At 48.2% G+C, this 27,071-nt stretch overlaps 1 protein-coding gene and 1 long non-coding RNA gene across 2 annotated transcripts in view; one reads left to right on the forward strand and one right to left on the reverse strand.

Annotated features, from left to right (window-relative positions):
- Window positions 1-3,715: 3,715 nt before the first annotated feature.
- On the reverse strand, window positions 3,716-26,719 carry LOC140427963 (uncharacterized). The gene is made up of 4 exons (XR_011948673.1): window positions 26,590-26,719; window positions 19,246-19,367; window positions 15,970-17,449; window positions 3,716-4,417 (listed from the first exon to the last, which is right to left on the reverse strand). It is a non-coding gene; the product is annotated as an uncharacterized lncRNA (long non-coding RNA).
- The window catches only part of med14 (mediator complex subunit 14), a 128,220-nt gene continuing 127,863 nt past the window's right edge, over window positions 26,715-27,071 (forward strand). The window contains exon 1 of the mRNA XM_072513866.1: window positions 26,715-27,068. Within this exon, the coding sequence (XP_072369967.1) occupies window positions 26,896-27,068 (173 nt within the window). The 5' untranslated portion in view covers window positions 26,715-26,895. The remainder of the gene's footprint in view (window positions 27,069-27,071) is intronic.

A 27,071-nucleotide genomic window follows, 5' to 3' on the forward strand; every position in this document is an offset into this window, starting at 1 on the left:
CACAGTTTGAGACAGTTGGTATCTTTGTAACTGAATGACCCATTCAATTTGAAATTACCCTTTTGAATTATTGAAAATGCAATGAGTCAACGTCAGTCTGGAAAATTCATTTTGTTCCGTCTTGAGAAAGGGGAGTTTTGATAAAGATCGATAGTTTTTTGAAGGATCAAGGGATTAAGGGTTATGGTGTTCGGGCCGGAAAGTAGAGCTGAGTCCACAAAAGATCAGCCATGATCTTATTGAATGACAGAGCAGGCTCAAGGGGCCAGATGGCCTACTCCTGCTCCTAGTTCTTATGTTCAAGAAAAGTCAGGTGATCCTTTTGTAATCTTTGTGGTTTTAAAAAATATAAAGTATTGAGTGAAAATCCATAACATATTGGAACATGACACAAGTTTAATTGAAATCCATCCATTAGTTTTTGAGATATATTGTTTACAGTCAAAGAGACAATGAAGCCAACAGACAAGGGTGATAACGTTACCTCCTCCCACCATCACTGGCGGAGGTAATAAATCATATAGACAAAACACAACTGGGGTTTCAGGAAGCATGCAAGCTGTAAATTGATTAGATAAATATAAATTGCATTTATTAATTTAATAGGTAATTGTTTCTCAATTCAGAATGTTAGGACCAGAATCAGAAAGGATAATATCTTGGTTTTCAAAGAAATTAAGTAACCCCACCTAACCCTTTGGACACAAAGGAGCACTTTAGCATGGCCAATCGACCTAATCTGCACATCTTTGGACTGTGGGAGGAAACCAGAGCACCTGGAAGAAACCCACACCGACACAGGGAGAAAGTCCAAACTCCACAGACAGTCACCCGAGGCCAGAATTGAACCCGGATCCCTGGAGCTGTGAGGCAGCAGTGCTAACCACTGTGCCCCCGTGCCACCCTTTAATACTTAGTAATGAACCACAATTGATAGCTGACATAGAGAAGCACCTTTTTATTATGACAACTCTATTGTAAGATTTAAAGTATGGAGCTGTATTAAGTTTAGGGTAATAGTATGCCAGCAGTTATTTAAACGGCTTGGATTACAGAAATGAAATGAGACCAAGAGATTGGGAGAGGAGATTAGGTGATGTTGGCAACGCAGACAAATAAAATTGTATATTTCTGAAAAGAATCCTGAAAGGCAATGAAGCCTAATACATCAACAAGTGTGGAATCAGAGAAAATCACAACGGCGTCATCAAGGATTATCAACTCCTTTTGCCTTTTCACCATTATCCCTTTTGACATTTAATTTCACCTGCCTTCCATTCTATCTCACATCTTCTCCTTTCCCCACCTTCCCCCTTCAGTTGTACATCTCTTTTCCGTTTCTGATAAGAGGTCATAGGCCTGAAACATTAGCTTCCTCTCTCCACCTCTTGAACATTTCCAACATTCTGTTTTTATCACAGGAATCCGGCCTCCACAGTATTTTGCTTTGGTATTCATGAAATATTAGCCTGGCTCAATAAATGAATTTTAAGCATACAATACAAGTAGTTTTTCAGAGAGAGAAAATTATAAAAAGCAGCTAACACTAACAAACAGAAGCATTAGCAAGTAAAAATAAATGTGGAGACGAAGACAGTGGAAAGCAGCCAATAATTTGGAATTTTTTTTGTTGTATTAGGAATCAAAAGCCGTTTAAAGAACGAGCAGGGCTATTTCTGGCAGATTTGGGAAAAACTATAAATGATAAGGACATGTTGAATCAACACTTTTTACCTGTTTCAACTGTGGGAAGTCTGGGTTAATTAAACTTAAGCTCATCAGATACAAGAATAAAGTATTACAGATAATGGAAATGTGAAATAAAAACTGAAAATGCTGGAAATAATTAGCAGGCCTGCTTGCAGCATCTGTGGAGAGAGAACGAGAGTTAACATTTTGAGGCCACTGATCTTTCCAGCATTTCCTAAGTTTTTTAACCTCATTTGGGTTGTTTCCACATCCGAATGGAAATGGTATATGCTCAATCAAAAAAGGCTTCAAGGAAGGAAAAGCACCAGGTCTAGACTTAATGGGCTGGATCGTCCGTTCCTGAGACTAAGTGTTGACGCCAACTGAAAATCCATGGACTTTCACGACAGAAAAATCAGCGCCACACCTGCACGGATTCCGCTACCACTAATGGGCCAGCACCGGCGGCACGTGGAACACAATCAATTCGAATGAAAGATGGTGCCTGATTCGCCGGGTCCGTGATTGACACTAAAAGGCTGACAAGCCGCAGCTGCACAAAAACGATTCTCCCCACACACACCCATCCCAGCCAACAAGGTGGCTGCAAGGAGAGCAGCGCCACGGTTCACCGATGCGGAACTGAAGACGGCGTGGAGGAGCAGCGGATGACCCTGTACCCTGGCCCGGGAAGGAGGCTGCCAGGCGCCGCCGTCCGTCGTGCCTGGGCGCAGGTGGCAGAGACAGTCAGCACCTTGGGCAACGTAGCCCGGGCTGGCATGCAGTGCCACAAAAAACTTCACGACTTCCTCAGGGCGGCCTCAGTAGGCAGCACTGACACCCCCGCCCCAAAACACACCCGTAACCCGCCCACTCCTCCCTTCTGGGGGACGGCGGAATCCCCACCCTGCCCCACATGCCAGCACCCATATCAGCCGACTTGGCCAGGTGCCCTGGCCACTGAGGCCATCAACTACCCACCCCCGGGCTGCATGAGGTGGGCTGTCTAACACTGTCGTTGTAGGGCAGCACAGTGGCACAGTGGCTAGCATTGCTGTCTCAAGGTTCGATCCTGGCTCTGGGTCACTGTCCGTGTGGAGTTTGCACATTCTCCTCGTGTTTGCGTGAGTTTTGTCCCCGCAACCCAAAGATGTGCAGGGTAGGTGCATTGGCCACGCTAAAATGCCTCTTAATTGGAAAAAATAAATTGGGTACTCTAAATTTAATTCTTTTTAAAACACTGTTGTTGCATGTGCCCCCCCTGCCCTCCCTCCTGTCCCTGGCGCATCTGGTGGGCAGCGGGGAGAACAGAGTAGCCACCCGGGACACCCGAGCAGTGGCCGGGCCCACCCAGGCCCAGTCGTCCCAGAAGACGCGCGCCAATGCGGACTCTCGTCTCAGGTTGGGAGTCAGAGCAGGTCGTCTCCACTTCCGCTGTACTGTCTGGGGAACCACCTTGGTGTAACGTTAGGGTCCGTAAGGTCAGAAAGGTAGACACCAGTTAGGTTATTGCGTGTGCGGGGCACAGTTTAGTATTAGGGACTAGGGCACAGATGGGTAAATATTTGTTCACAATAAACACCCGTTACCACCGTTACAACCTGCTTCGGTGCTCTGATGGGTCTGAGGGGTGGGCTGGCCAGGGGGATGGGGACTGGTGCAGGCCCTGTGGGTGGCCCATGCTCCCCACCCTCCTCGTCCCCGCGTCCCCACCGCGGCCACACCAGGGATTCAGTGGGACCAGGTGATGGAATGGCCAGCCCGCATGCAGGGATCACCCAGGTGGACGGTGCAACAGTGGGCATGAGCCAGATATTGTCATACGATGTGGAGCGCCAGGGTTCATCGCAGAACGGGTTGACATCACCCTCCACCCATGGCCCAGACTCGCTGTTACTGCCAACCCAGGGCCTCCACCGCGTAGTGCCTCAGGTATGCATCACGGAGGGGGGCAGGCAGGGTGGGTACTGAGTGGGTGTGGGGTTGGAATATGATATCTGTGCCTCTGGCCAGGCCCCCCCCCCCCCCCCCCCCCCCGTTGGTGAACCTGGAGGTGATCATGATCAGAGCGCCCGCGCAGGTTGGCCCTGACGCACACATTGTGAGACCTCCCCTGCCTGGCTGGGCCCCATGTCCAGCCCATCCTCCCCGCATCCTCCTCGTTGGACAAGGTCTGCCCTTCCTCCTCCTCCAGCACTTCGCCCCACTGCTGTGCGATGTTGTGAAATATGCAGCAAGCCGCCACGATGCGGGTGACCCTCTCAGCATCATAGCGGTGGGCCCCTCCAGAACGGTCCAGTCACCTGAACCGCATCTTCAGGAGGCCGAAGCACCGCTCGATCACACTCCTGGTCATTGTATGGGCACCGTTGTAAAGGGTGTCCCCATTGGTCTGTGGCCTCCAGATAGGTGTCATCAGCCAGAGACCAGCTGAATGTTTATTGAGTGGTACCCCTTTCGGTTTGTGTACAGCAACCTGTTATCCGCAGGTGCCCGTAGGGCGACATGCATCCCTGGACCCGGGGCATCCCAGCGATGGCGACGAACCCCGCTGCCGGGGTGGTCTGGGTCCACATCGAAATGGATGGTATTGATCCGCCTGGACATATAGGGCCTCCGTCATGGCGTGGATGCATCTGTGCACCGGAGTCTGTGAAATTCCAGCCCCATCCCAAGCCAGCACGGCCAGTGTCCGGGCCAACAGCCTGCAGTCGGTCCTCTCCGTGTCCTAAAAGAGGAAGGATGATTAAAAGTTTAGTCAAAGTGGTGGGTTTTATAAAGAGTATTAAAGTAAGAGAGTGAGGTGACACGATTAAGGAGTTTTAGCAATTCCAGAGTGTACAGCCCCGGCAACTGAGGTGGAGGAGGAGTTGCATGGCCAAGAGGTTAGAGTCAAAGGAACGGAGAGTTGCGTTGGGGCGAGGCGGGGTACAAGAGGAGAACTGGTGTTGAGAATGATAGCACTGGAGCAGGTTAAAGAAGAGCAAGGTTATGAAGGGATTTTTAATATTTTAGGTGTTGGGGGACCAGATGCAGTGGAAGCCAAGAGTGTTGGACTATTGGGTCTTGGTAGATACGGGCGGTAGAATTTTGGATTACCTGAAGCTTATGAAGAATGGACGTTAGGAGGCCAGTTAGGGGATTATTGGAATAATCATCGAGAGATGCCAAAGGGATGCACAATGTTTTTGATTGCAGATATGCTGAGGTAGGGGCAGAGGTAGGTGATGTTATGGAGGTGGAAATTGGCAATATTTGTAATGAAGAAGAAAAGGCTGTCAAATTGGACACTGACATTACAGTCAGGGATTTCAACCTGAGAATGTTAATGGGAAAGGGGTCAGTGGAAAGTAAAAAACATTTGTGATGGAGGGTGAAAACAATGGCTTCAACCTTGCCTATGTTTAAGTGGAAAAAGTTGCTGGACAGAGGCAGTGGGGATTTCACAAGAGCTGGTGTATGACAAATGCCTTGTAACTCGCTTGTTAACTTCACCTTGTTGGCTCATTTGTGTCATTAAAAGGCTTAAAATATCAAATTGTACTTGTGGAATCCAACGGGTGAGAAACACTCATAGGACGCACAGTAGGATGCAAAGAAAGAGATTTATTGACTTTCGTTGGCGACCATGGAGTGAGTGGTCACACATTTGGTGTTCTTTTCGGAGCTTTTCCCCGCTTAACAGGTGGATGTGAGACGGAATACAGGTGCAGAAAAGTGAGGGGAAGAGATTGACCCTCTAATGTATGGAGCTGAGGGCCAGAACCGGTCGAAAAAGAGGGAATCAGTTGGTTGGAGCTGCTTCGGCGCCTGTCACGCACGTGGAGATGGTGGAGGGGCAGGGAGCGGCCTTGCCGGCTCAGTGGTCGACTGAGAAGTTCACCCAGCAATGGAAGGAGAGTCTGGAAGACCTGGCCTGGGCGGTGGATTCGATCTGGGCGGTGCTTCACCGCGTGGAAACAAAGCTGGCGGCCCAGAGTCAGGTGATCCAGAAGATGGAGGAGGTGGTAGGGGAACACGAGGAGCAGTTTGCCTCGATAACAGCGGAGATGGGGCTGATGCGCGATCAGCAGAAGCGGCTTCAGGAGAAGGTCGGGGATCTAGAGAACCGGTCACCAGGAAGAATATAAGGGCCTGCCGGAGGGGAGTGAAGGAGCCGATTTGGTGCATACGTGGGGAGGATGCTGGAGAAGCTGCTTGGAGAGGGTGCGTTTACATGGTCTTTAGAGGTTGATCGAGCGCACAGGACAATAATGAGGAAGCCCCAGTGGAACGAGCCGCCGAGGGAGATGGTGATGCGGCTGCATCGGTTCCTGGACAAGGAGCAAATGATGGGCAATGCAGACGCCCCAGTGGAACGAGCCGCCGAGGGAGATGGTGATGCGGCTGCACCGGTTCCTGGACAAGGAGCAAATTATGGGCCATGCAGACGAGGCGCTGCACCTGGGAGGGCAGTGAAATTCGAGTGTACCAGGACCTGGGTGCAGAGTTGCCAAGAGGAGAGCGAGCTTCAACAAGGTCAAGGCAGCCTCTACAAGAAGGGGATGAAGTTTGGGTTACTGTACCTGGCATGTCTGTGGGTGACCTACGAAGGCCGGAAATTGTGCTTTATCTCGGCGGAGGAGGCGGTAGAATTTGTCAGAGACAATGGACTCGCAGGAGAAGGTTGACTTTGAACTTTGATGGAGATGCTGTGCTGTTGCGGTTAACTTATGTTTGGGACGAATTCTTTCTTTTTCGGCTTCAGGTTTGTTCTTTGTTAAGGATTGGGGGTTGGTCTCTTTACTTCGGTTTGGGGAGGTTGTTTTTGGTTTGCTTGCACTAATGTTCGAGCGGGGGCGGAGGCCGCCAGGCTAGCTGGGCTGGCTAGTTCACGGAAGTGCAATGGGGGGGGTTGAGTGGAAGGTCAGTGGGGGGATGCGGAGGGAAGTACTGCTGACAGGGGAAGGGTACCTAAAGTATAAGGGGAGGAGGTTCGGTGACGGTGGGCACTCAAGGGCGGACCATGGGCCGGAGGCTGGCCCAAGAGGGGCTATGGCTGATCGGCCGGGGGGGGGGGGGGGGGGGGGGTGTGCGAGCGTGTGTGTGTGCCCCCGACCAGGCTGGTCATGTGGAACATGCGAGGATTGAATGGGCCAGTCAAGAGGGCCCATGTGTTTGCACACTTAAAGCGATTGAAGGCAGATGTGACCATGCTACAAGAGATGCACCTGAAGGTGGGGGACCAGATTAGGCTGAGGAAGGGATGGGTTGGGCAAGTGTTTCATTCAGGGTTGGATTTTAAAATGAGGGGGGTGGCGATTTTGGTCAATAAGCACGTGGCAGGGCAACACGGATAGCACTGCTGCCTCACGGCGCCGAGGTCCCAGGTTCGATCGAGGTCCCAGATTCGATCCAGTCTCTGGGTCACTGTCAGTGTGGAGTTTGCACGTTCTCCCCTGTTTGCGTGGGTTTCGTCCCCACACCCCAAAGATAGGTAGGTGGATTGGCCACGTTAAATTGCCCCTTAATTGGACAAAATTAATTGTGTACTCTAAATTTGTAAAAAAAAAAAATAAGCGGGTGGCGTTCAAGGTGGGGGGGGGGGGGAGGTAACGTTCTGGTAAATGGGAAATCGGAGGGGATGCCAGTGGTTTTAGTCAACATTTATGCCCCAAACTGGGACAACGTGGAATTTATGAGACTGGACCGGTCGCGCTCGAGGTCAGCGAGGGCTTCGGCTACAGCTAAGGAGCTTCGGGGGTTCATGGAGCACATGGGGGGTGGGGGGGGGCGTGGGATCCGTGGAGATTTGGGAGCCCGAGGGCGAAAGAATTTTCATTTTACTCCCATGTGCACAAGTTGTACTCCCAAATAGATTATTTTGTGGTGGATAAGACTTTGTTGGCATGAGGCTGGATGTGGGACTGTTAGCGGAGGAAGAGGTGTGTGAGCGGGTGAGGAAGGCCATCCAGGGGTATGTGGAGATTAATGACACGGGGGAGGTTTCGGCGGGTACAGTCTGGGAGGCACTGAAAGCAATGGTCGGGGGGAGTTTATTTTGATTCGGGCACACAGGGAAAAGGCGGAGCGGGTGGAGATAGAAAGGCTAGTGGAGGAAATCCTGCAGGTGGACAGGAGCTATGCGGAGGCCCCGGAGGAAGAGCTGTTAAAGGAACGCCAGAGGCTGCAAATGGAATTTGAGTTGTTAACCACGGGTAAGGCGGTAGGGCAGTTTCGAAGGGTGAGAGGGGCAGTATATCAGCATGGAGAGAAAGCAAGCAGGATGTTAGCGCACCAGTTGAGGAAGCAGCAGGAGGCGAGAAAGATTGGGAAAGTGAAGGTCACAGGAGGGAACATGGTCTTGGACCCGGCGGGGCTGAATGGGGTGTTTAGGGAGTTTTATAGCAAATTATAAAAGTCGGAACCCCCAGCCAGGGAAGAGGGAATGAGGAGGTTTTTGGGAGGGTTGGAGTTCCCAAAGGTGGACAAGGAGTTGGTGGAGGGCTTGGGGGCCCCAATTGGGCTTCTAGACGAGGTAGAGGGGTTGGAGGCGATGTAATCGGGTAAGGCCCCAGGACCGAACGGGTACGAGGTGGAATTTTATAAGAAGTACTCGTGGGTGTTGGGACCGCTGTTGGCAAAGGAGTTGGGGGTGCTCCCCCCCCCCGACGTTGTCACAGGCATCGATCTCCCTCATTTTAAAACAGGATAAGGATCCGGAGAATTGTTGGTCGTATATCAAATTGTATTTGTTGAATCCAACGGATTCTGGCAAGGGATGTTAAGTAATGGGTTAAGAGACATTGCAATTAGTTGTCTCATTTATGTTAAGTATCCATTAATTGACACTGATATGTAAAGGGGCTTCAGGTGGCCTCTGTCAGTGTGGTGTGTTGTTAAGAGTTTTGTGCAGAGGCTGTGGAAGTGAAATAAATGGTGTTTGGTGAAAAGGAACAAGAACTTTAGACTCTTCATATCACAGCAACTAAAATGCCTAACAAGGGATAGTACAGGGTGTGTATGTGGTGGGGGGGGGGGTACCACAGGGTCTTGCTCTATGCGGACGATCTTATGTACATATCGGACCCGCTGGGGGGAATTGGAGGGATTATGGGGATATTGGAGGAATTCAGCCGGTTTTTGGGATACAAATTGACCATGGGTAAGAGTGAGGTCTTTGCGATCCATGCGAGTGGGCAGGAGAAGAGATTGGGTGAGATGCCGTTCAAGGTGGTGGGAGGGAGCTTTCGATATTTGGGTATCCAGGTGGCGTGGGAGTGGGAGCAGCTGCATAAACTGAATTTGGGGTGGCTGGTAGAACAGATGAGGGGGGACTTTTGGAGGTGGGATGCGCTCCCGTTGTCATTGGCGGGGCGGGTACAGACAGTTAAAATGACGGTCCACCCGAGGTTTTTGTTTGTTTTCCAGAGCCTCCCAATTTTTATTCCCAAAGCGTTCTTCAAAAAGGTGAATGCAGAGATTTTGGGATTTGATTGGGCAGGTAAAACCCCGCGGGTGAAAAAGGTGCTGCTGGAGCAGGAGGGGGGGGGGGCTCCCGAATTTTATCACCTATTACTGGGCAGCGAACATTGCGATGGTCAGGAAGTGGGTAGTGGGGGAGGGGCCGGTATGGGAGTAGGTGGAGGCGGCATCATGTAAGGACACGAGTTTGGGGGCATTGTTAACCGCACCTCTGCCGTTCTCGTCGGCTCGGTACTTCACAAGCCCGGTAGTAGTGGCAGCCCTGAGGGTATGGGGACTGATATGTGATAACCGCCGGTTCGCGCCGGGGGGGGGGGCGGGGTTCGATGGTGGCAGTGGGCAGGGATCGAGAGATTTGGGGATCTCTTTATTGATGAGGATTTCCCGAGCTTGGAGGAGCTGGAGGAGGAGTTTGAGTTGCCAGGTGGGAATGGGTTCATGTATCTACAAGTGAGGGATTTTGTATGGAGGTAGGTTTCGACCTTCCCGTACCTGCCGCTCCAGGATAAGTTGGTGTCAAGGACAGGAGTAGGAGAGGGGAAGATCGCAGAGATGCATAAGGAGCTGATGGAGTGGGAGGGAGCCCCGAGAGGAGAGGTGAAGAGAAAGTGGGAAGAAGAGCTGGGTGAAGAGTTGGAGGCCGGGTTATGGGAGGAGGCCCTGAGGAGAGTTAATGAATCCTAATCAGGCACCAGGCTCAGCCTGATACAGTTTAAGGTGGTCCATAGGACATACATGACTGTGGCCCGGATGAGCAGCTTATGTGGATGCGGGGCAGGGGGGGGGGGTCGGTCCTTCGAACCATGTCCATATGTTTTGGCCGTGTCGGAGGCTGAGGGGTATTTGTCAGGGGTTTGTTGATGTCATGTCAGACGTCTTAAAAGTGAGGGTGGTTCCAAGTCCGGAGGTGGTGATCTTCGGTGGGTCGGAAGACCTGGGAGCCCTGGGGGTGAGAGAGGCCGCCGTCCTGACCTTTGCCTCCCTGGTGGCCCGGAGACGGATCTTGAGGGTGGAGAGACTCGGAACCTCCAAAAGTGGGGGTGTGGGTTAGCGACATGGTGGGGTTTCTCAGACTCGGAAAAATTAAAATTGCTTTGAGGGGTTCGTTGCAGGGGTTTGCTCAGAGGTGGCAGCCGTTCATCAACTTCTTCGAGGAAAATTAATCTGCCAGCAGGAGGGGGGCGGGGGCGGGGGGTAGGGAGAGAGAGAGAGGCATGGGAGAGAGATGAGTAAGGATAGGAGAACCAACAGAGGGGTGATTGGGGAAGGTGGCATTGTTTGTGTAAGCCATGTTGGCTGGGGTTTGTGCCCAGGGGATTTGTTGGTTATATCGTTGTGTTTTTGTTGAAATTTGATGTTTAAAAATGATAAATGCCTCAATAAAATATTTTCTCAAAGAAAAAAGAACGAGATTTATAAAGATACACGACTAAACTCCCACATCCCAGAAGGTCACCCTCCCCGACATGCACCCAGGCCTGTGTTTTTATACTGTGGAGCCTTCCCTGTGAAGGGGGAAACTCTGCCCCCAAATGCTAGGGAAGTTCATACTTGTTTGGAGTTAATGGGAATTGGATGGTTCACACTCCCTTAACTTCCCAGGGCAGCACGGTGGCGCAGTGGGTTAGCCCTGCTGCCTCACGGCGCCAAGGTCCCAGGTTCGATCCCGGCTCTGGGTCACTGTCCGTGTGGAGTTTGCACATTCTCCCCGTGTGTGCGTGGGTTTCGCCCCCACAACCCAAAAGATGTGCAGGCTAGGTGGATTGGCCACGCTAAATTTCCCCTCAATTGGAAAAAATGAATTGGGTACCTAAATTTTTTTTAAAAACTTCCCAGGGCCCATTACACCGCCCACCCTGATCTACAGAAATCCGGTGCGGAGGGGGCGTGGGGATGGCGGAGGACTTCCTCCTGAACCTGCTCCTGGGCCTGGCAAAATTTGCCCGAAACAGGTCCAGGCAGCAGGCGACTGAGGGGGTCGTCCAACCAGACTGTCTGCCCCTCTTCTGCAGATTTATTCATGGTCGGATGTCCCTGGAGAAGGAGCATGCGGTGTCCATGGCACACTCAAGGTCTTCCATGCTTGGTGGGCACTGCAGGGGTTGGACTGCTGTATCGACCCTGATTTTCACATTTTGATTTGATGTTTTGTGAAGTTTCCGTTCCTCTTTGTTCGGTTTGGACTGTGCTTCATTTGTTCTTTATGGGAGTGGCCCCCTTTAATTTATCCCTTAATTAGTTTCAGTCTTCTAATTAGTTGATTGGCCCTATAATACGCCATAACATCGCCCACCCACACAGGTCTGGAGAAATGTCCATGTCTTCTGGCCGATTCGTGGGACCCTTTGATCGTTTTGCCTGGTGTTGGTGTTCAAGCACTGAAGGGGTTGGCCCAGGAGGAGTATACCTGATCGGTGATCAGCGCTTCTGCGCCGAACGTTGAAGCTGGGCAAGTGGGGCTGGTGTCAGAGGAGGAACAGGCACAGGTATCAGCGTGGATGTCGATGGCAGCAGATCTGTGTCTTCCTGCAACTGGACGTCCATGTCGGAGTCCGAGTCAGGATCAAAGGAAACAGCGTTGGGCATCTCGACCTCCTAGCTGTCGACGGTCGGAAGCGACGCTGGTTGTGCGGGATTTTGTGCCTGGCGGATCCGTGGAATCTGGCAGTCAGCGACGGACGCTGGCAATTCTTGGAGGCCATGGATGTGGTACACATGGCGGTTAGATTCCCGGCCCAATGCCCATACAGAGTAAGATACCTGCACCATTTGGAGTAGCATGATCTCCGAGGTCCATGTGGCTCCATCGCTGAATTTCCGGACGTAAATCACATCCCTAGGAGTGAAACTGTGGAGCGGCCTCCAAGGAGCGGCTTTGGACCGCTATTGACCCTGCTGGACCTTCTTTCCAATGTCTAGAATGGCCAAAGCTGAACCCCGTCCGGAGGAGTCGACCCATGAGAAACTCAGCCAGTGCAACCCCTGTGGTTGCATGTGGTGTGGTCCGTAACTAAATAGAAAACGGGCCAATCGGGTTTCCCAGGTTCCATTGGTTAGCTTCTTCATCCCCCTCTTACATGTTTGGACCATCCATTCAGTCAATCCATTTGTGGCCAGTATTGCGGGACAGTCCAAACGTGGCAGATCCCAGTCGTGGCCACGAATGCCTCAAACTCCACACCAGTGAAAGCGGCTCCGTTGTCAGAGACCAGTACCTCCTTCATGTGTGAAGGCGTAGCGCAGGCGGTCCACAGTCTCCCTTGCGGTTGTTGCCTGCATCCTGTGGATGACGAGCAACTTTGAGTGCGCATCTACAATGATGAGGAACATCAATCCCTGAAAAGGACCGCAAGGTCTATGTGAAGGTGTGACCATGGTCAGCCTGGCCATTCCCAAGAGTGCAACAGCACCATTGGTGGAGCTTTCTGGTGCTCCTTTCATGGCCCGCACCATTGGGCCAGCTTCTCTATATCCGGTCGATGCCCGGTCACCAGACATAAACTGCGGGCGAGCATCTTTACCTTGGACACCCCCAGGTGTCCGTTATCGAGGTCCGGTAGTAAGGTGGCTCGCCCACGTTTGGGACAACCACCCTGGGTTCCCCGAAGGAGGACGCCGTCCTACACGCTGAGCTCCGGATGCTGGGTCCATACAGCACCATATGGCGGACCAGGGACAACTGTGAATTTGTCTGGGTCCAACCCTTTATTTTGGTTACAGTCACCGGCAATGAGTCTGTAAAGTACAGCGCAGCCACCACCTCTTCTGTGGAGGGGTGCGTTGGCAGATTTGTTGAGAGGAGGAGACGCCTTAATGCATCCGCTTGCGGGATCTTCTCGTTGGGCGGTGTTCCAAGTTGCATTCATATGCACCAGCAATAGGGGCCAACGCTGGATATAGCGGATGTGATTGGGGGAATTGCTCGGTCTTCTTTGAATAAGCCCAATAACGGTTTATGGTCACTGTAGACTGTGAAAGTGTGCCCGTAAATGTATTGATGGAACTTACGGATGCCAAAGGCAACCAGCAACCCTTCCTTTTCGATCTGCGCATAATTGCGCTCAGCATCAGCGAGCGCGTGGGATACAAATGCAATCAGTCATTCTGATTCATCGGCCATGTGGCACGTGAGGACCGCGCCCACCCCATAAGCGGGTGCATTACATGTCAACAGCAGCTGCTTGGTGGAGTTGATGCGCATTAGTAAGTTTTGAGGACAACAGCTGCCTTTTACTGCATCAAATGCCTGCTGTTGAGATGGTGACCAGACCCACGGTTGACCTTTCTTGAGCAAGAGATGGAGGGGACTGAGGAGGGTTGCCAGGTTCAGGATGCATTTCCCCATGTCATTCACCAATCCAAGGAAAGAGTCGTTCTGTCTGGTCACCGGGGACGTGGGCCTGTTTTATCATCCGCACCTTATCCTCTACAGGGCGCAACCCATTCTGGTCCACTCGGTACCCCAAATAAGTGACCGCAGGGGCATGAAAAACCGGAGGCGGACGCCCGCCCTACAAAACGCCGGATGACTTTGGCCGGGTTAACCAGATATCCTAGTCAGACGCCCCGGTGATCATAGAATTGACAGTGCAGAAGGAGGCCATTCAGCCCATTGAGTCTGCACTGGCCCTTAGAAAGAGCACCCTACCTAAGCCCATGCCTCCACCCTATCCCCACACCTCCACCCAACCTTTTATGGACACGAAGGGCAATTTAGCAGAGCCAATCCACCTAACCTGCACATCTTTGGACTGTGGGAGGAAACCAGAGCACCCGGAGTAAACCCACGCAGACACAGGGAGAACGTGCAGACACCGCACCGACAGTGACGCAAGCCGGGAATCGAACCTGGGACCCTGGAGCTGTGAAGCAACTGTGCTAACTACTGTGCTACCATGCTGCCCCCGGGCATCATCCAAGGACATCATCCAAGTAGACGGCCACCTTGGGTAACCCCCGCAATATGTTCTCCATCACACGCTGGAAAATAGTGGATGCCGGACGAGACCTCAAACGGCAACCAGGTATATTTGTATAAATCCCGGTGGATGTTCAGCGGAGTCCGGGTCCAGTATTAACTGTAGATATGCATGACTCTTGTCCAGTTTTGTGAACGTTCGTCCTTCACTCAGCTTTGCATCAAGGTCCTCGATGCTGGGGACTGGGTATCGTTCCAAACGGGAAATGCGGTTCACTGTCATCTTACAGTCACTGCAGAGGCGCACAGAACTGTCTGGTTTGAGTACTGGCACGATCTGGGCAGCGCAATCAGCAAACTGTATGGGGCAGACAATCCCTAGATATTCGAGCCAGTCCAATCTGGAATCGGCTTTTGGCTGCAATACGTACAGGGTTGGGCCGGCGCGGAAATAATGAGGCAGTGCCTGCGGATCTACGCAGATTCGGTGCCCAGCCCCTTTGATTGTCCCCAGTCCATCTGCAAAGACCTTGGGAAACCAGGCCAAGACCCGCTCGGGCCGTGCAAGTTCATGTGGCATACCCTCTGCAGCCAGTCTCAACCCAGGAAACTTGGTCCCCCACCACAGGCTACCACCAATGGTAGGTTAGCAGATTGGTGCCCATAAGTCACCGGTACCTGGGCGATGCCCTCAATGGACAACAGCTCTGCTGTGTAGGCGACCAACCTGGCCTTGATGTTTCGGAGAGTCAATGCGTGGAGGCTGCTGCAGATGACCTCAAATGTGTGGTGGCTGATCACACACACAGCTGTTCCAGTAGGCAGCTCCATGTCGATGGAGTGCCAAAAGGGACACTCGAATTGGGGCGTCTCGGAGTGCCGTAACACAGTGGAGGAGTTGGTAGGAGTCCTCCTCGTGGTCATTGACATAGTACGTCCTGTCACTAAGGGGGCAGAACCAACTGGAGGGTTGGCTGGTGGGCTAGTCGTCAGGTGGCCCGCTGGACCTTGGGCCTGGACGTCTGTCTGGGTATCCCTGCTCTACACATTTGTTCCTGCGATCCACGGTTGCTCAACGGAAGCCATCTTTCGGGCGGGCACCCCACTCGCGCGGGTCACCTGGTCCTCTGGCAGGATGGATCCAGGTGTCGTCGACTGAAGTGCCCCAGTTTCAATACCGTCATCCCTTGAAGCTCTTGGACTCCCAACTCTGCATTCTCGTGGGAGACAGCAATCTCAATTGCCTGCTGTAAAGGCAGCTGGGTTTCGGTCAGCAACTTTGTGTGGCGGCGACCCGGATCCCACTGACAAAATCGTCGTGAATGGATTCGCTCAGGATAGGCCCGAACTCGCATGTCTCATCCAGTTTCCTTAAATGAGCTGTTTGACTCATCTTGGGCTTGGGTGGCCGTGTGGAAGCAGAATCGGCCAACGATAAGTGACGGTTTTGGATTTAAGTGGTTTTCTACCAAGGCTATCAAAGCTACAAAAGACCAGGCATCAGGCGCATCTGGGTGTGTCAAGCTTTTTAAAAATAAATTTAGAGTACCCAATTCATTTTTTCCAATTGAGGGGCAATTTAGCGTGTTCGATCCACCTACCCTGCACATCTTTGGGTTGTGGGCATGAAACCCACACAAACACAGGGAGAATGTGCAAACTCCACATGGACAGTGACCCAGAGCCGGGATCGAACCTGGGTCCTCGGTGCCGTGAGACTGCAGTGCTAACCACTGCACCACCGTGCTGCCCTGTGTGTCAAGCTTTTGATAAGTTCATACGTTGGCCCACCAACCGCCATTAGTAAGGTTATGGTCTGCCGCTTATCTCCAATTATGATGTTTATTCGAAAGAAATATTGCATCGCTAACATATTGAGCCCAATCATCAGTACTCACATCAAAGGCCTCCAGCTTTCCTATATGAGGCATCTCAGTTGGTTGAGGTAAACCCTCTTGCGGCCTAAACGAAGTGGTCCGGGTATAGAACACACGGTGCCGGCAGCAACCCCACTTCAGCCAGTGTAGAATCCGACGGGCAAGAAACATTCACAGGACGCAAGGTAGGATACAAAGAAAGAGATATTTTTAAAAAAAATTTAGAGTACCCAATTATTTTAATTTTTTTTCCAATTAAGGGGCAATTTAGTGTGGCGAATCCACCTAACCTACACATCTTTGGGTTGTGGGGATGAAACCCACACAGACATGGGGATAATGTGCAAACTCCACACGGACAGTGACCCAGGGCCGGGTATTGAACCTGGGTCCTCAGTGCCGCAGTCCCAGTGCTATCCACTGCGCCACATGCCGCCCTAGAAAGAGATTTATTGAGGCACACTACTAAACTCTCATGCCCAAAGGGTCACCCTCCCCAATCTGCACCAAGGCTGAGGTTTCTATACTGTGGAGTCTTCCCTGTTCAGGGAGAAGCTTCACCCCCAATTATTGGGGGAGTTGATACTCATTATAAGTTAATGGGAATCGGATAGTACACACTCCCTTACTTCCCAGTGAATCATGACAGTACTGTACATAAGCTTGGTGATGAAAAGTCTTAGTTCGTATGTAATATTGGGCTGATTTGTGAATCTTGGGGTATGCTTTTGAATAAGTCTTTTGGGCATCTCTTTAGGTGCCAAATACTGTGACATAGCTTTAAGAAAGAACATGCAAGAGTGAACTGAAGTTATAACTTGGGCACATTTGAGCTCCAACAAGTCTAGCTTTGCAGGAAAGAGAAGCCAAAGCTTCAGTGCTGACCGGCTAGGAAGGTGACCTAAGGATTAGATCCTCCAGGGTGTCAGTTAATGATTGGTGAGGAAATGGTAGGGCCTCTCTTTCCAGTGGTCAAGAATTACAAATATTGGGTTAGAAGTTCCTTAGTTGTAGTGATCCAAGTGCACATACTTGGGCTAAATGTTGCAAAACTACCTGTAGAAAGGGTATAATAATAGCAGTGCATCACTGAGGTCTTTGCACTTGCTAGGACATTTGCTGGGGACTATTTGTCGGGAGAGCAAGTTAAGAATAGGCACGCTATAGGAAGTTAGCATTTGCATAGAACATTGCCAGTCAATGGCTATCTGTCGTGGGCTGAGGGATTGCTTAAGAACCCTGTATTAGGCTTTGCTGCTGACTAAAGTATTTGTCACAGGGCTGGGGATTGCCATAAGAATATATTAAAGCAGTGGATCCAGTGTAGAAAGAAGTGCCAGGACTAAAGTAATTTCCTTAAGAGAGAGAGAGAGAGAACACCTAGCAGGCAGCTGTGAAGTGTGCAGCTTCAGCAGTTGCAGTGGACTGGAAGCTTCAGCAGTTAAAGTAGACTAGGAAGTTGTGGGTTGGAAAAGTATCCTCTAGATTTGAAGTCTTGAAGCTGCAAAGGAATTTGGATACATGTTAGAGTTGAGTCAGCTAAGCTAAAATCTCAAAAGACAGTGAGTCAAGAGGTCAGTTTCAAGAAACCAAGAGATGATCCCAGAAATCCTGGGATCCACAGAAACAGACCAACATTCGTTGAACTTGTGCATCATACCATGCCTCGACTAATGAAATGTTAAGCATCAACCTTTACTGTCCAATAAACCTTGCTATCTTGCATTCTAAATTAGTGATTGCGCTTTTTGCCAATTTGATTATTTCTCGCCAAGAATTTTCTTATTCCGGGTTCAGTATGAGTCCAAATCTCGACACACCTGAAGGGTGCTTTCTGGATTGGTTGGGAAACTCTTCTGCAAAATGCCTGAAATGTGCTCACAATAGAGTTTTAGTTTGAAAGTTGTTTAGTATGGAGTACAGCTTTTGAACTGAATGCTGGCAAATGGCTGGAAAGCAACGTTTTCAGGTGGTCTAATACAGGCCATGAAAGATTTACATTAAAAAAAATTTTTTAGAGTACCCAATTAATATTATTTAAACCCGGGTCCTCAGCGCCACAGTCCCAGTGCTAACCACTGCGCCACATGCCGCCCTATGAAAGATTTAAGTTAATCACCAACTATAATATTTTTACTTACACCCAGAAAGTTTGTGCATTCAAATAATACTTTCATTTAGTGTTGGAAGCTATTTGGGAGACAGACACGGGTCCATAGAATAGCTCAGGGGAAGATTTGAATATTTCACACCTTATCTACTCCAGTAAGAAGCCCTTTATTAAAGTTAAGGCTGGAAAGTAAGAGTCTATGTCCTGGGGCAGTGCGAGGTTACAGGGATAAGGATGGGTGAGACGGGGCGGCACGTGGCACATCTACCTACGGCGCTGAGGACGCGGGTTCGAATCCCGGCCCTGGGTCACTATCCGTGTGGAGTTTGCACATTCTCCCCGTGTCTGCATGGGTTTCACCCCTGCAACCCAAAGATGTGCAGGTTAGGTGGACTGGCCACACTAAATTGCCCCTTAATTGGGTACACTAAATTTATTTTTAAAAAGGATGGGTGAGACCAGAAAGGGACTGAAACGCAAGAACTAGAATTTTGAGTAAGTCAGCAAAAACAACAATGATAGGTGAGTAGGTCTTGTTGAAAGTTAAAATACAGATAATAAAAGTTGTGAATGACGTTAGGTTTACTGGGTGTAGAGGCAGCCAAGAAAATATTGGAAATGTCAGGTCCAAAAACAAAGGTGAGAGTTTCAGCAGATGAGCAGAGACAGGCAATGTTGAAGAGGTGAAAGTAGGCACTATTTGTGATGGAGAGAAGAGGGAGTCAGAAGAATAGTTCATACAGGATGATGAGATTGCAAACAGTATGGCTCAGCCTGTGATAGTGGCCAAGGAGCAGGATGGAAACAATAGCAAAGATATGAAATTTCTGGAAAGGCCAAAGAGAATGCCTTTATTTTTTCCAATGTTTAACTGCTCATCCAAGATTGGATGTCAGGTAGCCAAGCAACACCGAGGCAATGGTGAAATCTAGAGGGATGGTGGAAAGGTAGAGCTGGTGTTCTCAGTGCGCATGTGAAAGCTGACCCCATGTCTTTGAATAATGTTGCCACTGTAGATTGGTGTGTATAGTCAACCAGTATACAAAACCTGATTTTTCAGTGCCAAAAATCATGCTTTTGCATACACTCGGTGTATAATTTGCCCCCCTCCAACCTTTGCAGCTATGAAATGCTATACTCACAATAGTGGTTGGCTTCAACTTTTCAGAAGTGCATGTTGTACTTACCTTATAAGTCGGTGCATGTGATCAAGCAAGCAATACAGGCTGTGTTGCAAAGAAGATGCAGGGGAGTTTAAGGCACACACAGAGAGAGCAAACATGGCAGTGATGAACAGAAATAGGGCCTCCTGCAAAAAGAATGAAGTACAAAGTTGCTTTCAAGCTGAAAGTCGTAAAATTTGTTAACTCATTAAAATAACTGCGGAGAGGGTGAAAAACTGGTGGGAGAACCGAAGGAGGAGGAATCCACCATGAAGAAGATGCCAAAGGCCAAATGTGCCATAAGAGGGACCTGCCACTGACCTGATCTTGAGAAACATGTATCGGAATGGATCCTCGAAAATTATTGGGATGGTTACATCACCAACAGAAATGCATTGCATAAATATACACCTAATTGGTCAAATCAAACCCTGAGTTTTAGACCAACAGCTATTTGGTGCAGCCACTTCATGGACCGAAATAGTCCAGTATTACAACAGAAGATCAAGATTGTTCATAAACTACCCGGAAACCTCAATGCCAAAATTAGTTTCAGCAGTTCATCTTCAGCAGCAAAACCCCCCCACAAGGAGCAGCACGGCGGCACAGTGGTTAACATTGCTGCCTCACGGCGCCGAGATCCCAAGTTCGATCCCAACTCTGAGTCACTGTCCGTGTGGAGTTTGCACATTCTCCCCGTGTTTGCGTGATTTTCGCCCCCACATCCCAAAGATATGCAGAGTAGGTGGATTGGCCACGCTAAATTGCCCCTTGGAAAAAATTGGGTACTCTTAAATTTATAAAAAAACAAACAAAACCCCCCCCCCCACAAAAGACACCCATTAAATCACATTGGCAACATAAATGCAGACCCCATGTATTTCAATATACCCAACAAACGAATGAATGAAGTGCCCATGAATTTCAATATACCCAACAGCCGAACTGTGGAGAGGAAAGGTTTGATAACAGTGCTAGTGAAAGCGACAGGACATGAGAAGGCAAGATTAACTGTGGTACTAGCCTGCAAGGGCGACAGAACAAAAGTAAAGCACTCGGCAATTTTCAAACAGAAAATCATGCCGAAAATCAGGTTCCCTTCAGGAGTTCTTGTGCATGTTCATGACAATGGTTGAATGGATGAAGACGGAATAAAGTAGTGGATCGAATAGCCATCCCAGTGGTGCATTCAAAGAATACAGCTTATTAGTGTAGGACAATGGGCAGCATGGTAACACAGTGGTTAGCACTGTTGCTTCACGGCGCCAGGGACCCGGGTTCGATTCCCGGCTTGGGTCACTGTCTGTGAGGAGTCTGCACATTCTCCCCGTGTCTGCATGGGTTTCCTCCGGGTGCTCCGGTTTCCCCCCGTAAGTCCTGAAAGATGAGCTGTTCAGTGAATTGGACATTTTGAATCCCCCCTCAGTGTACCTGAACAGGTGTGGGTGGGGACGCGGGGCAGGGAGGTGGGGGGGCGGGTCGTGGGGGGGGGGGGGGGGGGAGGGGGGGAGTTGAGAATCCCATGTGGCTGGATATTGGGGGCTGGGGGGAATCCCATGGGGATGGATCGCAGAGGGGAGTTGGCAATACCCTGGGAGGAGGTGATTAGTCGGAGGTGGGGTTTTGGATTAGCCCCTGCGGGTCTCAGGTTCGATGTTTAAAATAGTTACGCTGCAGTTTGAAGTGCTTTTATTTCTTCTAACTCACTCATGAGTAACGATTAGCATATCGCTGCCAGAACCATCTGAAGTTAGCCATTTAAATCGCTTTGTCGTATGGTTCCCAGCACAGTGCAAATCTCGAGGGGAAGTTAGTGCTTCTGGACAATTGAAACCCTTATGTGGGGAATTCCCAGAGAGATTTGTGGGGTACCCTCCAAATCCGACTCCAGGGAGCCAGGAAGTTAAAGTCCCTGATTTTTACACATTCTGAAGTGGGGTGAGTCATCCTTTCGGCACATTGAGGATGATTTATATTCTGTGACAAGTTCTGCTACAGACTAATGCTCGGCGAGCAAGAGGGAAATTGTGCTATGTGGAATGCAGGAGCTTATTGCACTGTTTGTTAATCAATGAGGTGTGCAGCCCAGCTGTTTGTATTGTGAGCTGAGATATAATTGCACCCATGGTTGCTTTACCTCACTTACCAATGCAATTTGCGTTCTGATGCAGACTGTTTGAAGTTTCTTACTTCAGATTGTTAATGGTGAAGACTCAACTCTGCCCCTTGTACACTTATTTGAAAGTTCAAAAAATATTTAGCACCAGTTCAGTCTTGCATTGTGCTGAATTAATTTAGATATTCCTTGGATAATTGTTTCTTTTATGATGCTGCCACAACATTAACTTTGTTCTTTTATTTTGGGGAATTATATGCTTCGTGAATACTAATTACTGTGCATTGCTTTCATAGGTTCTGTTAAAACATGATGTGTTCGTTTGGCCAATTCCTAAAATGATGGAATATGATTTTTTGGGGGTGAACTGATTTGTATTTATTAAGGCAGTTCAGTGGGCCTCTCATGTAACACTAGGTGGCAACCATTTTTTTTTCCAATTAAGGGGCAATTTTAGCGTGGCTAATCCACCTACCCTGCACATCTTTGGGTTGTGGGGGTGAGACCCACACTGACATGGGGAGAACATGCAAACTCCACATGGACAGTGACCTGGGGCGGGATTGAACCCGTTTCTGCGGCGCCATGAGGCAGCAGTGCTAACTACTGTGCCACCGGACTGCCCTGAAATGCAAGTTGTTAGTGGTTTGCACACCAAGGTATTTGGGACTTGGTAGGACCAGTAGTCTCGCTCCTTAATTAATGAAATGTAAAGATTGAAAACAAAACACATGAATGAAGGTGAAGGAAATAGGTGAATGAGAGTCAGAAAGCGAAATAAAGAATAGAAAAGAAAGACTGAATTTCTAAAAGGACCAATGGCAATTTGTATCCCATACTTCTTAGTTGCCCTTTCCAATACTTAGCGTATATACTCGAGTACTAGTTGAACTCGTGGAACAGTCAACCCCAACTTTCGGCCAAAACGATCCTTACTTTCTCATATACCTTGTGTAAAAGTCGACCTCGACTTTCCAAGGACACTCCATTCTGACTCACTTTACTACCCCACTCTGTGTTCAGAGTGACATAGTAGAGACCAGGGTTTGAAGCAGGAGTTTTCTGATCTTTCTGCATTGGTGCTAGATCACAGAGTGCAATTTGCCTACTGAGATTTCGGGGATCTTCAGTTTTAAAGTTAATCTTCCGTTGAAATAATGGAGGTAAGATTACGACAAACAGAGTCAGTGTACACAGTGTGTGAGAGTCACGAGCTCCCAGAAATGGATCTAAGTTCGCCGAGCTGTCATGAACAGTCCTATGGCCTCATAGGAAAAGAAAAGGGATGATTAAAAACTCATCTTTTTAGACTTCTTCAATCCACTTCCTGCCAGATGCCGCAATCATCTAAAACTGAAAGTATGAAAGCCCAGCGCAATTCTCTGCTGGCTCTGTGAGCCTTGAGCGTCGGATGTTGAAAGTAAGCCCTCAAAAACATTACCTACGTAAAAGTCGACCCCTTAACCTTAGGCCTAAAAAGGTTTCAGAAACTAAAGCTTTATATGAGCATATATTATAGTCCCAACACGCCCCCCAAAAAAACATTGATTAACAAACTCCAATATTGACAAATTCTTGTGCTAATGCTCCAAAACATCTCTCCTTAGTCCTAAATCTCAGAACCTACCCTACAGAATTATTCCCACTATCGTTCTCAGAAACCCTGCATTTTCAAAGCTACATGATCCCAAAACTTGCCATCAAGAACCTCCAGTGCTCCTGGAATCTTGGAACATTCCTCCAGGAATCCTGGAACTTTCCTCCCAGTGCTCTGAGACACAAAGAGCCATCTCACAAAATTGCTCCACTCTGATAATCCATCTCAGTATTGCCAGAACTCTCACCTTTTTGCAGTTTTCCCTCCCAAGTTCCAAAGCTATCCTCAATGCTGATATATCAAAGTCCCTGGGAATATTATTTTGCATAATGCACCAATGTTTACAAACCTCTGATTCAATTTGAGCAAAACAATCTTCCAACATGAATGAATAATGCAGCCAGAGCTACATTATCCCATACTCTCCAGAATTTTCCTTACCAATCAGTGCAAATGCAATACATAACGTGACACATACTCCAACCTCATCACTATTCCCACCTGTGTTCTCTCCCGAGAAAGAAAGACCTTTCGTAGAAAAGTGAGAAAGACAGAAACTACATGCTTCAGAGAGAAGATAGACAGTGAAAGATTTACAGAGATTGAGCAAAACAGCGATGTAACGTTCTTTGATTATGCTGATGTTGAATCTTGATGTGGTAGTGTTAACAAAGAACATTAGACTTTGTTTTACAACTAAACTATTTATTACTATCACTACTCTAAAGGATTACTATTATGTCTAAGATTAATACAGTTGGAAATAATGGTCTAACACTAACTTACACTCAGATACTACAGAGCTACGACTGCTATGGAACTACTATCAACTCCTTACTAACACCTTGTCCTGGAACACATGGTGCATCTGGGTCACGTGCCTGCATACTCGCATCACCTGCTGGTCGGATGCTAGAACTACAACAGTAAAACATATAACTTATAATACACATACAGATGATAACCTCCTCATATTATATACAGATGATCGTCTACCTAACATCACAAGAGACAAGATAAAAAGTGAGACATATGCTCCAATTGACTGTTAGCAATCTCATTAAGAAAACCATCAACATCCAGATTAGTTGCCCTCAACAAAAACCTATATAGTTTTAGATTGATGAGTTTTATCCGGGTCCCGGGCCACTGTCTGTGTGGAGTTTACATATTCACCCCATGTCTGCATGGGTTTCACTCCAAAATCCAAAGATGTGCAGGTTAGGTGGATAGGCCACACTAAATTGCCCCTTAATTGGAAAAAAGAAATTGGGTACTCTGAATTTATAAAGTTAAAAAAGGAAAGGTAATAACAGCATTGCCAACCCTCCTGCTTTGGGTAGGACTCTCCTGAAATTGATGATTCATCTCGAGCCCTACAACAGGAAACCGGGGAAAAAATTACTTCATATTAATGCCTGCGTATTTTCACTTCTAGTACTACCTCCAGCTGGGATATAGGCCCTCTCACTTGGGTACAGTTACCTTGTCACTGGTTCTCATTATGGCTCAACTCTCCTGACACAAACACTTACTGGGGGTATGGTTCTCCAGGCACTGACTCCTGTGATACGGTTTCTGTGAGCCCCAACTCTTGTTTACATCTTACATGTCCCGCTCCAATTATTTTGCACCACGTAACAGTGTTCCCTGAAGACTATATTTAGTTTGACTTCATGTGTGCAACATCACAGGAGATTAATTAGCTTTTTATATATATAATTAAATCATACAATGGCAGTTTTGTTTCTTGCAAGAACTTCTCAAACTTTGAATATTAGTTTAAATAATCCAACAGCCTTGCTCCTGTTAAATATAATGAAGTCAAAGAAACAGTTTTCTTCAGACAGATAATTCAAAATAGTATTAAACCAGGGAAAAACATAACTCTCTATCTTTATACTCAATGGCAGTCTTTGCTGTGTTTTAGTTTATTGATACAAAAAAAGATTGATTCTACCAATCAGAATTGAGACACCAGTACAGTTCATCTAAGAATTAAATATTTTTTTAACAATCTAGAAACAGTCTATGATTCAATTATGTGAACAAGCTGTTACCATCTGCTCTAATTCTCTATGGAAATCCAAATATGTCTGTCTTTGTCACCCCCAGCGACCTCTAAAGTTATAGATCGGCACAAACCCAATGACATTTGCTCTTGGTCTTAACTCGTAATTTATTTGCACATCCCTAGTGAAATTCAATCTGCTAATATTTAATCCAAATTTGCATGTTCACGCACACTACTTCAAAGAGGTCCTTAACAATGCAACCCACAATTCTAAAGAATCATCACAGATATCTCACATTTGTTCTAGTCAATGGCACATTTTAAAAAGAGCAATTTTATTGCAGGGTTTCTAGTTTTGCTGAGTCACTCTCAAGAGTGAAATTATCCCTCACAACTAAGCTCAGTTCCTTCAGCTCAGCAAACAACAACTTGCATTATATGGTATATTTCAGATAGTAGAAGTAGAACATCCCAAGGCTTTTCACAAGACCATTACCAGGCAAAACTAAGCCACATAAAGAGATATTAGGACAAGAAAACAAAAACTTGGTTAAAAGAAAAGTCAGCGGTAAGAATTTTAAAGGACAAGAGGAAGTTAGACAGGTTTTTGGAGGTAATTTATGAGCTTAGGGCTGAGCCAAGACCAGAGATCAATATACATAACTGAGCACAAGATCTGTGAACAGGACTTGAAGTGAGCTAAGATATGGGGAGCTGATAATGTGCTTAAGTTTATGAAGAGTGTAAATTGGGAGATTTGCCAGTAGAGTATTGGAATAGTAGATAACAAAAACATAAATAAGGGTGTCAGCAGTATATGGATTGAGACAGGAGATGGGCAACATTATGGAAGTGAGTCTTGGTGTTGGATTGAAAATTGGTTGAAAATTCAGCTCAGGGTCAAACGGGATAGAGTCAATGGAAGGGATCAAGTCCATAGCTAGGGAAAGGAGAATGTTATGACGATTAGCGACAATAGCTATCCCAATATCTAATTGGAGAAATGATCTACTTATCCAAAACTGGACGTTTGACACGCAGCATGACAATCAGAGGCAGTGACGGGATTGAGCGAGGTAGTGACGAGGTAGGGTGCTGTCAGTGAAGATGTGGAATTTGATAAGTTTTGGATTATGTCAAGGAATGGCAGCTTGTAGATGAGAAATAGGAGGGGACCAAAGATAACCCCCTTGGGGAACTTCATAAGTAATGGCACAGTTAAGAATGGAACCAGGTAGTCTCAGCAAGAGGATGGAGGAGAGGAGGCGTCTGAGCAAGACGTTGTGGTCAAAGTCGCTTGTGATTTTGATAGTGGATTCAGCGTGGCTGCAGAGCCAAAAACCTAATTGGAGAAATGCAAGCCTGGATTTGAGAGGCAAATGCACGTTCATGGACTTTGGGCAGGAGAGTTCAAGATATGTCGGTGTGGTGTTTTTGTTTTTTCGAGGAGACTTTTTTAATGCAGAGAAGGTTTACAGTGCAACTATTGTTTGTACTCACTTGACAAAAGTGAAAGAAAATATATAAAGGAACCTATCAAAATGTACTTAACTGTTTGAAAGCTATGTATTTATATTAGCAATGAATATCGTTCTGCGTGATTTTGGGGGGAAAAAAAGTCTGATCCACACAAATACGTACTTCGAAGTCTGGCTCTGGAAAAGCTGAGGCAAACTCAGCAACAACTCGCCTGTTCACTGACTGCTCCGAGAGTTCCCTTCCGGGTAACCGCTGACATTTAGTTCCGGGTCTCTAGCAACATGGCGGGTTCTGTTCAATAGTCGCGGTGTTTGTCCAACGAGTGGGAAACAGCAATATCGAAGTGAAGCCGCTGGGGGGAAAAAATCGCGGTCCTTGGCTATGGAGCGAGAACAACCTTTTCGCTGACGGACGGGGGAAATTTCAGCGCTCAGTCGGGGCCGGTGGGATTTGGGCTGTGAGCTGAAAATGGCCCCGGTTCAGGTAGAGAGTTCGCAGCTGGTGTCTGCGGGTGGCCCGACCTCTGCCCCGGCCGCTGCAGTCACGGCAGCCGTGGCCGCCAGCCCCGGCGTCCGTCTCAGCATGTTGATCGACTTCCTATTACAGAGGACCTACCATGAGATTACGGTGCTCGCTGACCTGTA

Source organism: Scyliorhinus torazame, chromosome 8, assembly GCF_047496885.1.
Source record: "Scyliorhinus torazame isolate Kashiwa2021f chromosome 8, sScyTor2.1, whole genome shotgun sequence".
Lineage (NCBI taxonomy): Eukaryota > Metazoa > Chordata > Chondrichthyes > Carcharhiniformes > Scyliorhinidae > Scyliorhinus > Scyliorhinus torazame.